Below are 15,212 nucleotides of genomic sequence, written 5' to 3' on the forward strand. Positions count from 1 at the left end.
GGTTGTTTAACCAGCTCCTCAGTGCTTAACCCAAAATTCCCAGGAATCCCTTCAAACACCATGAGCTGGTCATTCATTCAGGCTTGTAGTACCTACTGCATTAGTCCCTAAATGAGATTTTTAAGAAGTCTCAGTTATCTCCAAACCATCAGGAAAAGCATTTACCTCTTTCCCCGAGATGAACTTCCTGTGCTGTAAAGAAGCAAGAGGCCCAAACTACCATTTGCAGTACTTTTTTCAGCGGAAGAAGAAATTCTCTGAACACCTGCCCTGCGATGCACCACAGCCTGCAGCCACCCGGACACAACTCAGCTACCCCCACAGGCCAGCGGCAAATCCTTGTGGTGTGGCACACAACTCTCCCGGCCAGGAAGAGCCTGCTGCCTGACCTGCAGGGCCCCAGATGGAGGTAGGGGTGCTCCCCTTAGGTCCTGCAGCACTGCCTTTGCCAACCCAAGCACACCTCAAGCCAGGCCCTCCCCATGCCGCCTACCAGCAGCACTCACCCTTGCGGCACAGAGCCAGCCGCGGCAGCTTCCCATGGGTCAGCTCGTGACGGAGATCCACAACCCAGATGGGGATATCGACCTGGAAGAACAGCAATGGGTGTTATCCCATGGTTCCCACTGCATCATGCCATTATCGCATGCAGCCCTGTAAGGCTGCAGAGAACCTCTACTTGGTGGGAATGGCCTCTTCTGGCCTATCCCTGCACCACAGTTCCCCAGCTTCCCACTTCAAGGGTGGGCTGAGATCCCCTCCACTCTAATCCCACTCCTCCTGTGGCCATAGAAACTTGGCATTTTAGAGTTTAAGCTCTTCAACATTACTTGCAACAACAGATGTCTTTTCAGACAGAGGTGCTATGTATCATTTCATGAGATACTGAGAAGCAGTTAAACTATATTTAAACTGATGAAACATTCTGGATGACAGTTTGTATATCAAAGATACAAATCATATCATACATAATACTCAAAACATACACACTCTAAGTTACACGCAATTTTTTACAATTTTCCTAAGGACAACTTTAACTACCGAAGACCTCTATTTTTAAGCTTGATCAGTTTTAAAATGTGAGAAGCAGCACTCTTCTTAAAAACCAAGCAAAAAAAAAAAAAATTCAATTCATCATTCTCACATAAGGTCCACAAAGCTGCATATATAGGAGTCTCAAATTCTGCCTGTTCCTCACTTTCAAAACTTGCTGTTTAGACTCAGATATGATGCTCAGTGCAGCTGGCAATAAAAGGGACTCAAGTCGGTCCTGCTACTACAGCTACACCTTGAACCTTCCTTCCTCCACACAGAAGCGGACAACCACAGCTTAGCTCTTTTTCCCCTCAGTGGCTAAGCAACAAAAATATGTGGTGTATATGTCAAGTGGGACTATTTACATGTAAATCAAGACTTTTGATCACACAATTCAAAATGCTTGAATGATCATCAGCCTTTGTTACTCCTAAACTGACTCTAAAGAACAAAGTTTTAGATCTAGTTACACCAGCCTCTTTAAAACCGCAGTTGGAAAGAACTGGCATCTACATCTATTATCTTGTTTACAAAAGAATGACCCCCCACAACTCCACCTACCCACTGTTGTCAACAGACAATGCACATGCTCTCTGTATATACATAAACTATCGAGTAATTCTTACTAAATATTTACCTCTCTGGCTAATTGTCTCAGAGGAATGCTGACAATTTTCTGTTTCCTTTCCGTGATCAAGTTGACAAACCTGCGTGCAGATTACAAAAAAGATAAATGACTATCAAGAGCTGCAGAGGAACTTGGAACCCCAGAGACAAACTCCCCACATGCTAGAACTTGGAACCCCAGAGACAAATTCCCCACGTGCTGTACAACATTGTGGTCCCGCAGATGCAAAGGGAAATCAGACAGATGAATGATACTGTCTGTCCAGGTGTCTCTCACAGCACACATGCCTTCAGAGCCCTACCTTACAAGAGCCAGTCCGTAAGAGAGGATGAGCTCATGTGACTTCAATCTGCCAGATGAATCCAGGACCTTGCAACGAACCAGTTCAGCAGTGCAATCCACCGCAAGAGGCATTTTGGGACCATACCTAGAGATAAAACAGGTGAGCAGCCTCACAAGAATACAGCCCCCCAGCAAAACGGGTAGCTTTCTGGCTGCTTTTTGTGCTCTGTGGTATGCAACAGCCTGAGAAACAGCATGCAGAAAGACAGTATCAGGGGCCTTTTTCCAGAAGGCTTTTATATGGCACTGAGTGATTATGTGGCTACTCCTAAGCGTACGTTCAACAAGTACTTACTGATCTGCCAAGCACACACACAATACAACACGCCATCCTAGACTGGTCTTGTGTATGGACGCAGCAGGAGCAACACTGTGCAAGCTGATATGGCAGCCTTGGATACACTCATTGCAGCACCCTGCCTCGACAGACCAGACTGCGACGCTGCGGGCACGCAGGGCTTCCGCCTCCCCTGCTCTCCACGGGGCCAGCCTACTTCTGGCATGAGCCCCAGGCCCCAAGCCCGCTGCACGAAGTAGGCGCCCTGCAAGACGGAGCTGCCTACCCGGCAGCACCGGCGGCCTGCACACACAACCCCGGCCGCGGAGCGGCACCGGGCAGCTGCGGCCGGATCCCGGGCGCCCTACGAGCCCAAGACAGAGAGCGTCGGCAACAGCCTGGGGCAGAGAACCGGCAGGGCCGCCTCAGGGATAACCCCACGGGGCCTCAGCGCGCTCCCGGCTCGCGGTGTGCGGCCCGTACCGACTCTTCCAGGCCGAGACCCGGTCCAGCGCTTCCTGCTGCAGGCGGCCGTCCCCGCAGTACAGCCCCACCATCACCTGGTCCCACTCCGCCCGGCCCCTCCACGCCACCACAGTCCGCAGCGGCTTGAGGCGCTTGCGGGCCGGGGATAAACACCGCCGCCCGCGGCGCACCGCCAGCTGCGCGCGGCCCGCCATGCCGCCGCCGGCGCTCCGCCCACCTGCGCCCAGCTTCCGCTCCCCGCTTCCGGGGCGGGCGGCGGCGGCCGCAGGGGCGGCGGGCGGCTGGCGGGACTTCTCGTTGTTGTGGGGGTTGTGCTTGCTGTTGTTGCCGGGGGCTCTTGGCCCGCGTGGGGACGCCGGCCTTGCCCGAGGGCTGTGGGACTCGTCTCGCAAGTGCGTGTGGGGTATCCTCCAGTGATGCGCTGCAGGGTCTGTGGTCCACGGCCGAAAGGGGCTCGCGTGTTTTGATGCCGGTGCGGGGCGGGCGTGTTCTCCCCTGAGGTAGTTGCGGGAGCTGAGCGATGATGCGATGCGTTTGGGATCAGGGTAAAGGGAGCGGAGTGAGGAGCGTCAGCCAGAGGACTTCAGGGCGGGATGCTGGGCTTTGTGGAGTGTGGAGCGCAGCCCCCGCTGTAAGGGGTGAAGGCAATCAGGTAGTGTCGGGCTTCACACTGTTATCTGCCTGACCTTGGTGAACTCCACGGTCTTGGGGAGATGGGGCCTGCCATGGGCCTGGAGGGAGCGGGAGGAGGAGCTCTCCTGACTAAAGCGGCGCGTATCATACAGGCAAAGCTTGCAGTGTCCCTGATCTTCCAGCTGTGGCTGAATGTATCTGCACTTGCAGAAAACTTAACTGCTCTTTCCAGTTGCAACATTCTACAGGTTTTTTGTGGTAGGCTGAATCAATAAATGATCCAGGCTACAAATTACCTTATTTCTGGAGGCTTTTTTTTTAAGCTTCTCTTTTCACTGATCTGTTTGCATAATCCCAGGAATACACTTGTGTTAGAGGTCAGAGGGGAAGATAGAACTGTAACATGGGATGGGAAAAAAGTACTGGAGGTGAAAGTCCGTAGAAGCTACTTACACTGGTTTTGCTAGTAGAAAAGCCAAGCCTGTGGGTTCTGGTGCTATCTCCAGCACCTAATGAGTAGGCTGATCTTTCCCCAAGGCTGTCAGGACTTTAGGATAGCTTAAGCTTTTTTTGCTCAATATTCTGAAGCAAGATTTTTTTTGAAAAACAGTTAAGCGTCCTCAGCAGCTTTTTATGGACATTGTCTGAAGAAATGCTTATACTGTAAAGCTAAAGTTCCTCTTATATTGTAGTACAAATGCAGTTAATGAAGGCCCCCCCCCAATTTAGACTAGCATGAGTAAGCCTGAGTGCACAGTTGAGACCGTGTGCATATGAATATGAGTGAATGGGAAAAAGATTTAGAACTTATGCCCTGTACAAAATACTTATTAAATACCAAAGATTATGGGAAAGAAATGCTAAGTGAGTTCTGTTAAAATACCATCTTTGAAAAATAACTCAGTTCATTACAGCTTCAATCTCCTCCCCACTGTCTCCCCCCCAAAAAGTCTACCTTGTTCTTTGCTGTTAATAAATGTAGGCCAAACTGAAACAAGTTTCCTTATTTAAAAGAAGTGTAAGGTTGAGCGAACAGATTTTACATTCGTTGCCCAACTCCTGCAGTGCCTCATGCAGTGAAAGTGAATTCTCAGAAGACATGAGGCAGGAAGAAAACTTGGAATGAGGCCCTGTTCTCTGGAAATGTAGTTGCACTTTTCATCTGCTTAAAAAATGGTCTGAAAGGACAAGCTGTTTACTGCAAAGGGTCTTATTCAGAGCATAGGAACGCCATGTGTCATTTGGCTTGCCGGATTATTTCTGGGTTTCAGAAATCGTGCCATGCAAAGGTGGTAAAGGGCAAATACTGCAGTGGTAAGTAACAGATAGGATACATCAAACTTGATCTGATCACATGCTTCCAGAACCGCAGCAACATATCAGAAATTAAATTAAAAGCAGTGTTTTTCATTCTTACTCTCTGTGGAGAGGGAGAAAGATGTGAAGAATTTAGTCTCTGTTACAGAGACAGAAGGGAGCAGAGACTGAGCGAGCACAGGTTTCACATGCTTCATGTGCTTTTGGAGTCTGGATCGAAGGGAAATTAATGCTTGTGCTGTTGCTCTGCTTGTCATGTCTGGCTATGTGGTTGCTCAGCACAAAATTAGGAGGTAGTGGGCAAAGATGGCTTCTTGCCCAGAATGTCCCACACAAGATTGGCAGCAATTTGCCATTCTAGTTTCTGCGGCCTTACTCCGGTGTTGGCTGAGAGAAGAGGCCAGGATTGTCTGTGGTGTCCGTGTAGTACTTTGGGAATCTGGATTGTTAGAGTGAGTGAGGTTACCTGCACCTGCAGGTGAAGTGCCAATGAGGAGCAAAGAACCAGACTGCTATCTAGGTAAAAAGCCTAAATGGAAAATCTTACTTTTTTAAAAGAGATTTCAGTGTGCCAGGGTAATGTAGGTAGTGGATTAAAATGAAAGATCCAGCGGGTGAACTGTGATAATAGTTCCTCTAAAGAGACATGAATCTGCTTTTCATTTGTGTAACTGAAAAGGAAGCCCCTATTGCCTTCCTGAATACCCTTGCTCTTGCTAGGAATAAGGAAATTCCTTTTACTTTCTTTCCAGAGAGTTTGAAGTAAGCAGAGCTGATATGTAGAAATGGCTTTGGAATGTCAGCTGAAAGGAAATTTCACATGCAGCATGCCTTTCTTGACTGGGATTAACAACTACATTGCAAGCTTCTTCCTGGAGTAATCAATGACAAAAAATGCATTTAAAATCAGTGGGTGCAAAAGAGTAAGCTTTGGGTCATCCAAAAATGGAGAAAAAGCCCTTTAAACCGAAAAAGGAAAGAGTGTGACAAAAAGATGGGAGGCCAGGTGGTTGGTTGGTTGGTTTGTTTGCTCCTGTTGTTTTCTATATTATTTTTTTAACGCAGGCTACAGCCAAGAAAGAACCCTGACCTGTCTGCCTTTCTATGGCTTGATAGTGATCTCTAATTTGTCTTAAGACATTTGAGCTCCATGTATTTCCCAGATACCATGGCCCTTTGAGATTGTTAGTAGAGCAGTGGGTGGCAGAGTAATCAGAGCATATCTGTCCCGGCTGTTGTTGCCTTCTTATTAGACTGTTACTCCCTGCAGTGGGGAGAGCGACTGCTGATAGGGCAGAGAGCAAGGGAGAGGGGCCTCTGCAACTTTTCAGTGCGATTGGCTGGTTTTGTTTTCTGGCATCTATGAGACTTGAGCTTTGGAGACTAGCCATTGAACATCCTGTTTTCACTGAATTTGTCGCTGTTCTTCCCAGTCCCTTCTTTTTTCTGGTTGCAGAGTTGCTGCAATAGCACCAAGGTAAGAATATGAAATGACACTTCTCAGCTCATTTCTCACACGGGGATTGTTATGTTTGAGCAAGAGGTATCTGGCATTCTAAGCAGATGAAGGCAAGTTTAGCTGGGATCTCAAAAATCACTATGATCTTTAGAGATAGGAAACAGAGGCCGATAATGTAACTCCAGATTTGTTGAGTGCTTGAATTAATCTAACCTGCTTCGAATCACACTATGTGGATTCCTGTGCAGCAAATACTAAGCAGTGCCTGCACACTTTTAGTCCTTATGCTCAATCCTGTTCTTGTTGGAAGTTGGTGAAAGTTTTAGGGTGAAGCTGCATCAAGCCTCACATATGTTGGGGCTTGTCAAGGACAGCAGAAGCGCAGTAATTCTCTTATGCCGCGAGCGTGTGACCAAGCTATGGCTTCCAGACTTTTCTGATAAAGCTGAATTAGGCATTGTACGTAGTTCTTCTGGGAGTCTCCCCTGGTGCCGGGCTTGTTTCCTTGCTGATCCTGGATGGAAAGGTTTGTTGCAGAAATGACCTGTGACTCCCATGCTCAGCACTTTCTGCAAAAAAAGAGGAGGGACAACTGAAATTTCTGTGTGTGTGGTCTCAGCACACTGAGCAGCCATCTCTGGTTAAGAGAGTCCTAGCAGGAAAGATAGACGGGCTTGCCCTGTTACAAGAAGAGATGGGCCAGAACTAGAAATGCAGGGCATAAGAGAAGGTTGGATGGATATGTGTAGGAAGGGAGGAAGGAAAATGGAGGGGTAGAGACATTCAGAAGGGGATGCGTGTGGGCGAAAGACAGCTCTAGTCACTTTCTAAAGAACATCCTGCCCTAATTCTGCACCTCTCCTATGTGCTCCGGAAGCTACAGAGATCCTTGGTTTCCCTCCCCTCTTAGAATAATGTTCATAAAGCAGGGCTCAAGTTCCTCCCAGGTATGTTGGATTTTGAAGAGCTAAACAGGGCATGTGTTACAGGAAATTGGCAACTGAACATGCTTTCCAGTGCCAGAGGCCTTGGCAGCAGGCTCTGGTGCTGTTCTGAGATGTCAGTCAGCCCTGAAGGAGGAGGAAGTATGTTGTTCTGCATTTCTATCTAGTCCACGAATCCTACATATAGATTCCAGGTAAGGAGCGGCTTTCTGCAGAGGTAAAGGTGATTTGGCTCAGTGGGACTCTGTACAGGGAAGACTCAAGGAAAAGGTGTAACTCAGACAACCTAAACGTTCGGCCAGGCATCAGGGTCTCCTGTGAAACTTGTTATGCCAGGCTCAACAGAGAAGATTATGTTTAAAGACTTGCTTGGAGAATAAGCTGTTGATGACTGTTTTACCTCTTTGGCACATGGAGGTCTTTGCAAGAAACTGCTTGTGGAGAAAGAAATTGGGGGCGGAGGTAGAAGAACTAGACGAGGGGAGAAACAGTGCAAGGAATGTCTTGGGAATGAGAACTTTAAGTGAGTTTATTGCAATGATTATCCACAGTATAGGAACAAAGGTAGTGAAACAGACTCTGGACTGTGTACTCTGTCTACTCTGTCCCCATGCGGAAAAGCTGAGAGAGAGGGCAATGCAAACCAGATGTTTGTCATTTTGTTTGATGCATCTCCTGGAAAGTGCTCAGACAATATCGCCATGGAACAGAGCCTAGGAACAGGCAATGAACGTGATGGGGGATGGCAGAAGTGCCTTCCTTCCTATAGTAGATGCAGGTTTCATGTGTAAAGTGTGCTTTAAAAGCATTGGAATGAGGTACCCTGGAAAACCTTCCTGCTCCAAAATTTGCTTTACTTCACCTCTTTTGTGTTCTTCTCTTTTTGGCTGAAGATAAACAAGAGCCTATGAGGACTTGCACCTCCCTCCCCCCTCACAGATGAAAGGCTCCAAGGAAAAAATCATCCTGAATATTGGGGGAGTCAGATATGAGACATACAGCAGCACCCTCCGGACCTTCTCAGGGACCAAGCTGTGCAGCCTAACAGAGCCCCATGCCCCAAGCATCTACGACTATGATCCCACCACCAAAAGTTCTTTTTTGATAGGAGTGCTGAGATCTTCAGCTACGTGTTGAACTATTACAGGACCAAACATTTCCACTGCCCCATTGATACCTGTAGGTCAGTCTTAGAAGAAGAGCTGACTTTCTGGGAAATAAATGAGACACAGCTAGCATCCTGCTGCTGGCTGAAGCTGAGTAACAAAGACGTGCAGCCAGAGGAGTTTAACATTTGGGATGAAAATGAACAGACTAATGACCAGTTGCTCATAGTCCAGACAGAAAGAAGGAATTTCAGCTGGCGAACCAGGTGGCAGCCAAAGATTTGGTCTACGTTTGAAAAACCCTATTCCTCTTTCAGTGCTAAGGTAATACTATATGTGGAGATGGACACAGCTTGTGTCCTTTGGGATTACTGGAATGGGTCCATGAAAAATGCTAATGGGTGACCTCTTTCTTCTCTCCTCCTCTTGTCCCTGTTCTCTGTACAAAATGCATGCCCCCGTGCCTCTTTAAAATGTCAGACATGCAGAGCAACAAATGCAAGTCAGAGACTGCAGAGGATGTTTTCTGTGCTGCTGGTATTTCTGGAGCCAACATTTAGTGCTGAAGAGGCCCTCGGTGTGTCTGTGCGCATTACTCCAGCTGTCAGACATTTCCCCTTCCTTACAAAGTCTGATGTAGGAGTTCAGGTGTTTTTTTCTTTTACTCCAATTTGCTCTACTATTTTTCAAATCTGGAAGGAGAAAAATGCACTCCATGTGAGAGAAAGATTAGTGTGGGATTGTACTGTGCCTGTGGAGGGCATCCTGGGGTTGTGGTGGGGCAATGGGGTTACGCAATACTTCTTTGTTGAACTAATTGCATGTGTGCCCTTTCCTCCCTCTGCAGTGCTTGGCTTTTGTTTCTCTGCTGTTCATCGTTGGAATTGTCATCATATTCTGTGAGGAGACCAAGGCACAATTTGAGTTCTTTACTGCTAACTTCACCTCTGTTGGCTATTCTGAGGTCTCCCATGACGACCATGAACCCTGTTACCACCAGACTGCCTACTTGCTTCATCTGGAGCTTTTCTGTGTCCTGTGGTTTACTTTTGAGTTCTCTGTGTGATTTTGTTTCTGCCCAGACAAGAAGTTATTCTTCCAAAATCCTCTGAAGGTGATTGACTTCCTTTCCGTCTTCCCAGTTTATATTGAACTCTTTGTGGCTGGGAAGATTCTGAGAATGCCAAGCCTGGGGCTTTGGTTGGGCTTTGTTCGCATTGTCTATCTCCTCAAACTCCTGAAGATATCCAAGCTGATAGAAACGCCACTGATCCTCAGGGTTCTGTGCTACACCCTCAAATCTATCCTTAGGGAGATTTGCATCCTACTGATGATTTTGGCCTTTGAGACCCTCTTCTTTGGTGCTCTCTTTTTCTATGGGGAGTTGCTGGGTAGCCAACCCTCCTACACAGAGGAGCTACACTTCAATGACATTCTTGTTTGTTTCTGGTGGGCTTTGATCACACTCACTACAGTGGGCTATGGAGATATTATCCCTCTCACCACAATTGGCCAAGTGGTGGCAGCCTTAGCTGCGGTATTTGGCATGTTAACTATTATCGTCCCAATACCCGTTTTCCTGGTGAAATTTAAAAGCTATTATGACATTGCTATCTTAAACAGAAGCTGAAAAGGAGCAAGAAACATTAACAGTTCAGAATGCCTGTTCCCCTTTGCCTTTAGCAATAAACCTTTGGCATGGTTTATGCCCTTTGGTGGGACGGGAGTGCAAGTGTTTTTTACTGCCATTACTTGCTGCCTTAGCATAGTTCAAAACAGTGGTGAGGCCTCAGGTTGCAGTACTTGGCATAGAACTGATTAGACCTGTTGAATCCTATGGGCTGTCTCATATTGTACTTCATCCCATGCTCTTCTATATGCCACAGTTTCTCTCTCTCATCTAGCTATTTGGAGACAGGCTGTGATGCCGCATTATAGCCTGTATGTGCACCACGTAGCCCAGTTCCATGACCTGGGGCCACAGTACATTCCCTCAGCTGGCATACAACCCATGATGCTAGCTATGCCCTCCATTGCCTGATGGACCATAATCTTATTTTGCATGCTGGGAAAGATGATTTGTGCACAGTCCTGCTCTGACAGTGAGAAGGAAGCATGGATTTTTTTTTTTTTTAACAATGTTCTGTTTCCTCATTTTACCTGAACAAGCCAGTACATCTGATTTGCCTGCACTCACACACTGATGTAGAGAAGGGAGCAGGCTGAACTAAATATCTGTGGTCCTGAGAGCCAGCACTGTTTGATAACCTGCTGTGTGGGCTCACAGGAATTGCTGTGGCATTTGGGTAGCAGCAAGGCAGCCCTCCGATGGCATATCCTTTTTGGCTCTGCTGAAGTCAATGGCAACCTTTCCTTGACCTCCATGAGACCAAAATGTCATTCGACACTTCCAGTGGATCAACATGTTTCAACAGTTCTTAGTTTTTATGTAACAAAGTCACTGAGCTGTTAGCCAAAATATCTATATGATCTTTGCTGTTCAAAAGGAAGAACATAATCTACAGTATTCAATATCATTTTAATGTCATTTACTTTCTTAAGGCATAGAAATAAACTAGTAATATTTGTCTTTTAACTGGATAGTCTTAATTGTTACTTATGTTTAATTTTGAAATAACAAATATTGTTGAGGTATGAAAAAACCCACATCCCATTGGTTATGTAGCAGGATGATATTCTAAGATTATTTTGTTTAATAAGTAAAAATTTCTGTATACAATAACATTTATGTATTTAAATTTCATTAAGGCTGTATTTTAATTGCAATTTTGATTGAGTTTTGTCTGTATCTGTGATTTTTCTGTTCAAGATAGCATTTTAAGGCTGCTTTATTTTTATTGAAACACTAGGTAACTTGCCTCTATTCCAATGCAATTACAATGAACTAGCTCTTTTTTAAGAGAAAGAAAAAACACTGTAAACATTTCGTGCACAAAGCACGTGAGAAGTTGGGAGACACTCTGGCAGCGGAAGGAAGGTCTAGGTGTTCTGCACTCACCTTTGCTATGCATAGAGTGGAGGGGGTGAGCAGGGTAAAGCCACACATGCTGGTGTGAAGGAATTGTTCTTAATTAGATTGAAGTGGTGCCATGTTTTCTGTGGACATACATAGTCTTTTTGGAAAGTCATATTAATTGCAACAGTTTCTTGGGGCTGAAAATAAGTTTAACAGAGATTTACCATGCCTGTTCTCCAGTTTTCCCCAGTCTCGGAAATGGTCCACAATATAATCACAGGCCATGACCTCATTTTATGAATCCAAGTCAAATCTACTGGAACAGTTACATCTTACTGGCTGTGAAGTTAGGAGGTGGTTCAGACTTCTGCAGTGCTTAATTCCGTGTTTAGCCAGCTCTGCTGGTGTACATCCATTTTTCAGCAGATGCTTCACAGGACACAGATTTTCTGTAGCTGAGGAAAGCAGCCTTCACTGCTGCTCCCAGAAGAGGGTGCTCTCTAAATGCACACAGTAGTCCCATTTCTGCACAGGAAGCATGATGTGAACATAAGAACAGTATCACTGCTGCTCTCTGTATCACAACTTCATTTAGATCCAAATGTACGTTCCTGTCACATCAGCTATTGTCTGCTCCTGTTTGTCACAAAAACAGCAGTTACAGCAGCAATGTTAAGTCAGTGTCAATGGGATAGAGGAACTGTAGTTCCTCTGGATCAAAGGATCTAATGCTGCTGAGAACTCAGCAGTGGGTTTATCAGAGGAAGAATGTGTGCTCTAAGCTCAAAAAACCTGCATGGAGTTGATGGCAAGCAGAATTGGTTAGATCAGTAGTTGTTCGATTAAAGAGCAGTATATGGAAAATCATCATCTATGAAGTGTTGTCAGGCTTTAGTTGGATTTTAATGCCTTGTTCATGATCTTTGTAATGTAGATGTTATGGTATCCTTGTGGAAAGAGTCTCATTTTCTGAGGGTCAAAGTGCTATATATATAAAGAAAACAATGACTTAAAAAATAACTTAGAGAACAGTGCAATGAATTATATAAATTCATTCAAGAGAATAATCATCCAGCTGAGTTTCAAAGTGCCAAAGACAGAAATTGTTATCTTGGCTACATGCTGGAGTTGCCTCTTTTGAGGTTTGTCCAGTCACCAGAATATACTGTGGAAAATAGCTTTCTGTGTATTAATAATATATAAATCATAAAACTATTGCCATGCTAGGGTTAGGGATTTGAAGGCTTGGAGAACAGATATCTTGAGGCTGAAAATAAGATTACTGGTTTTCAAAACCCAGTTTAAGTTATAGCTGTCATTTGTGAAAACACCAGAAGGCAACTATGTTGAAATGGAAGGACATAAATCACAGACTGTCCTGCAGGAGGCTCTGAAGTATTTGTGACTTCCCTGATCCTTAGGGTGCGTTTCACATATGCCGCCAAGGAAGGAGAAGTTGCTTCAAGATAGAGGTGTTGCCGAGATAGGTGGTCCTGTTATTTGCCCAGCCCATTGCCACAGGTTAGCTGGATCACTTGAATGCAAACAGAAAGTAGTTTCTTATAGTACTGTTTTCAAAGTATAATACCTCCTGTTGTCTGCCTTCACCCCAAAGTAGATACGTGTCCAAGCTGTGGCATTCATGAGCGTATGTATGGATGCAGCACTAATTCAACTCTAGCAGTGAGGAGTGGCTGTACTGCTCTGGTTTCACTGACACGCATGTGTGGAACTCCACTGGCAGTCAAAACTAGGTCATCTGCTCTTGAATCCAGGCTCCTCTGGACCTTCAGGCATCCTCAGTCTGGGCTTCTGAGGGTATCTGAGTCTATGTGGTCAGTGAAGCAAGGGTCTAGCTTGCTTTCAAGACCATTTTGTGGATTTGTGCCTGACAAGTCACCTCAGCCCATGCCCTAGAGCGGAATAGACAGGGACAGCCTGAGCAGTCACAGCATCCTGGCCAAGCTCTTCTGCTTGTGCAGCGCAGGCAAATGGGATACACTTTTGCAACGTTGCTAATTGCTAATAGCACTGCTAAGCACCTTGCAGACAACTTGATCACATCGCTGTCTGGGACTGGTCAATGATGTGTTATCACATCATTGGTGGTGGGTTAACCTTGGTCAGCAGCCAGATGCCCATGCAGCTGCTTTCTCACTCCCCTCCTCAACAGGATGGGGAGAGAAAGTAAGATGGAAGAGCTTGTTGGTCGAGATAAAGACAGTGAGATCACTTACCAGTTACCGTCACAGGCAAAACAGGCTCGACCTGGGGAAAATGAAATTACTGATAGTTAAAATAGATTTGGATAGTGAAAAACAAAACCAAAAATTAAAACAGCATGTTCCCCTCCCCATTTTTTCCAGGCTGAGCTTCACTCTCTCATTCCTGAATCTTCTACCTCCTCCCAGCACCAGCTTGGCTGACAGGCTCAGCTGTGCCCTGCTGTGGGTCCGCTGGAACCGGCTGGAACCGGCTGGAACCACCTGTGTCTGGCACCGGGCGGCCCCCGGCCTTCCCTCACAGAGGACCTGCTGCAGCCCCTACTGCCGGCGCCTTGCCCCCACAGCCAATGTGGCTGCATCGCTGGGCGTCTGCAGCCCCGTCCCCAGACCACCGACCGCGCAGCGCAGGCCCTCGCTGAGCCCTGCTGTGCTGGAGCAGCTGGGTGAGGACAGGGGGAAGACGTTGTGCTCCCGGGTGAAGGTAAGCACACGGATGAAACAATCCCTAATGCACAAGCTCATCTGGCACCAGTTCAGCGCAGCAAACTCGGCCTTCGGCGATGAGTCCTGGAGCGAGAAATCCCAGAGAAGAGGCTTTCCCAGCACAGGCTGTTCACGCCGGCCTGACTGCTGTGCTGTCTCTTATTTCATAGGTAGGCCATGGACACACAACCCTTACAGAGGGCATGGCAGGCTTTTTCTGAAAAAAAGGGAGAGGATACGAGATTTGACAGCAGACTGTGAAAAAGCCAGTAGCAGATTTTGGTATTGAGAAAGCCAGGATTCACAACAGAGCACAAGAGAAACTGTTGGCATTTTACATCAGTGCATTGCCTCCACCCAAATCTTCAACTTCCCAGAGCAGCAGACATTACAAGACCTTCTTTGCTACAGTATAAGCTACACAAACGGATTCAGGTAAGAGTCTTTCATGCACAGTGGAAGTGGACTTTGCAAGAATTCCCATGCCAAATGGGATCTCAGCAGTTGGTAATGTGGTTTTGTTTTGAATCAGAGTAAAAAGTCAAAAACTGAGTATCTCTTAAGAACTGGATTATCAGGATGCAATGGGAGCCAGCGGCTCCTGAAGGGTCAGGGAGCCAGGAGTCAAGCACAAAAACACAACCATCAGAGCAGGATCCTTGTCAGCCAGGACCCAGCTACATAGTACCAAGCGAGATGAGGTGAACAGGGCAGTCCCAGAGGTGGCAGCCAGATTCAGCCAAGACCTCTGATCATGAGGCAAATTTGTGGTGATAAGAAGTGAATCTGCAGACTAGGGTCAGGATCACGTCCAACGACATTTAGTAAGGTCACAGAGTCCAGTGATCACGAGGTAGGTCTGAGTGAAACAATCACTTTGAGAATACCAAATTGTTTTTTTTTGATTCAGTAAAACCTTGATCAGTAAAACCTTGACCTTCAGTAAAAATTTGATTGCAATAAGGGCAAAATGAGACAACATGTATATGTGTTTAACATGCAAACACAACAATGTATTAATGCAGGTGTAATGTCTGAAAGAAGAAAGGTGTAATAAGGCATTTTTAGCATATCAAAATTATTCCATATTTATTGATGAGAAAGTAAAAACCACACTTTTCATAGAATCATAGAATATCTCAAGTTGGAAGGGACCCATAAGGATCATCGAGTCCAACTGCCTGCTACTTGCAGGACTACCTGAAACTAAATCATATGACAAAAAGCACTTTTGACTTCTTTCCTAAATATATCAGTAAAAAGAACATATTCCTGCAAAACAGCTTAGGATTTCCCAGCA

The 15,212-nt window shown here is 46.1% G+C and overlaps 1 protein-coding gene and 1 pseudogene across 1 annotated transcript in view; one reads left to right on the forward strand and one right to left on the reverse strand.

Moving 5' to 3' along the window:
- Positions 1 to 2,976, reverse strand: part of LAS1L (LAS1 like ribosome biogenesis factor) — a 44,245-nt gene extending 41,269 nt beyond the window's left edge. The window contains exons 1-4 of the mRNA XM_075435720.1: positions 2,766 to 2,976; positions 1,965 to 2,090; positions 1,673 to 1,742; positions 507 to 588 (exon numbers count right to left, since the gene is read on the reverse strand). Coding sequence (XP_075291835.1) covers positions 507 to 588; positions 1,673 to 1,742; positions 1,965 to 2,090; positions 2,766 to 2,962 — 475 coding nt within the window. The 5' untranslated portion in view covers positions 2,963 to 2,976. The remainder of the gene's footprint in view (positions 1 to 506; positions 589 to 1,672; positions 1,743 to 1,964; positions 2,091 to 2,765) is intronic.
- Positions 2,977 to 5,473: 2,497 nt separating this feature from the next.
- Positions 5,474 to 10,994, forward strand: LOC104336283 (voltage-gated potassium channel KCNC1-like; annotated as a pseudogene).
- Positions 10,995 to 15,212: the final 4,218 nt, after the last annotated feature.

The sequence above is a fragment of the Opisthocomus hoazin genome, chromosome 14, assembly GCF_030867145.1.
Source record: "Opisthocomus hoazin isolate bOpiHoa1 chromosome 14, bOpiHoa1.hap1, whole genome shotgun sequence".
Taxonomy (NCBI): Eukaryota; Metazoa; Chordata; class Aves; order Opisthocomiformes; family Opisthocomidae; genus Opisthocomus; species Opisthocomus hoazin.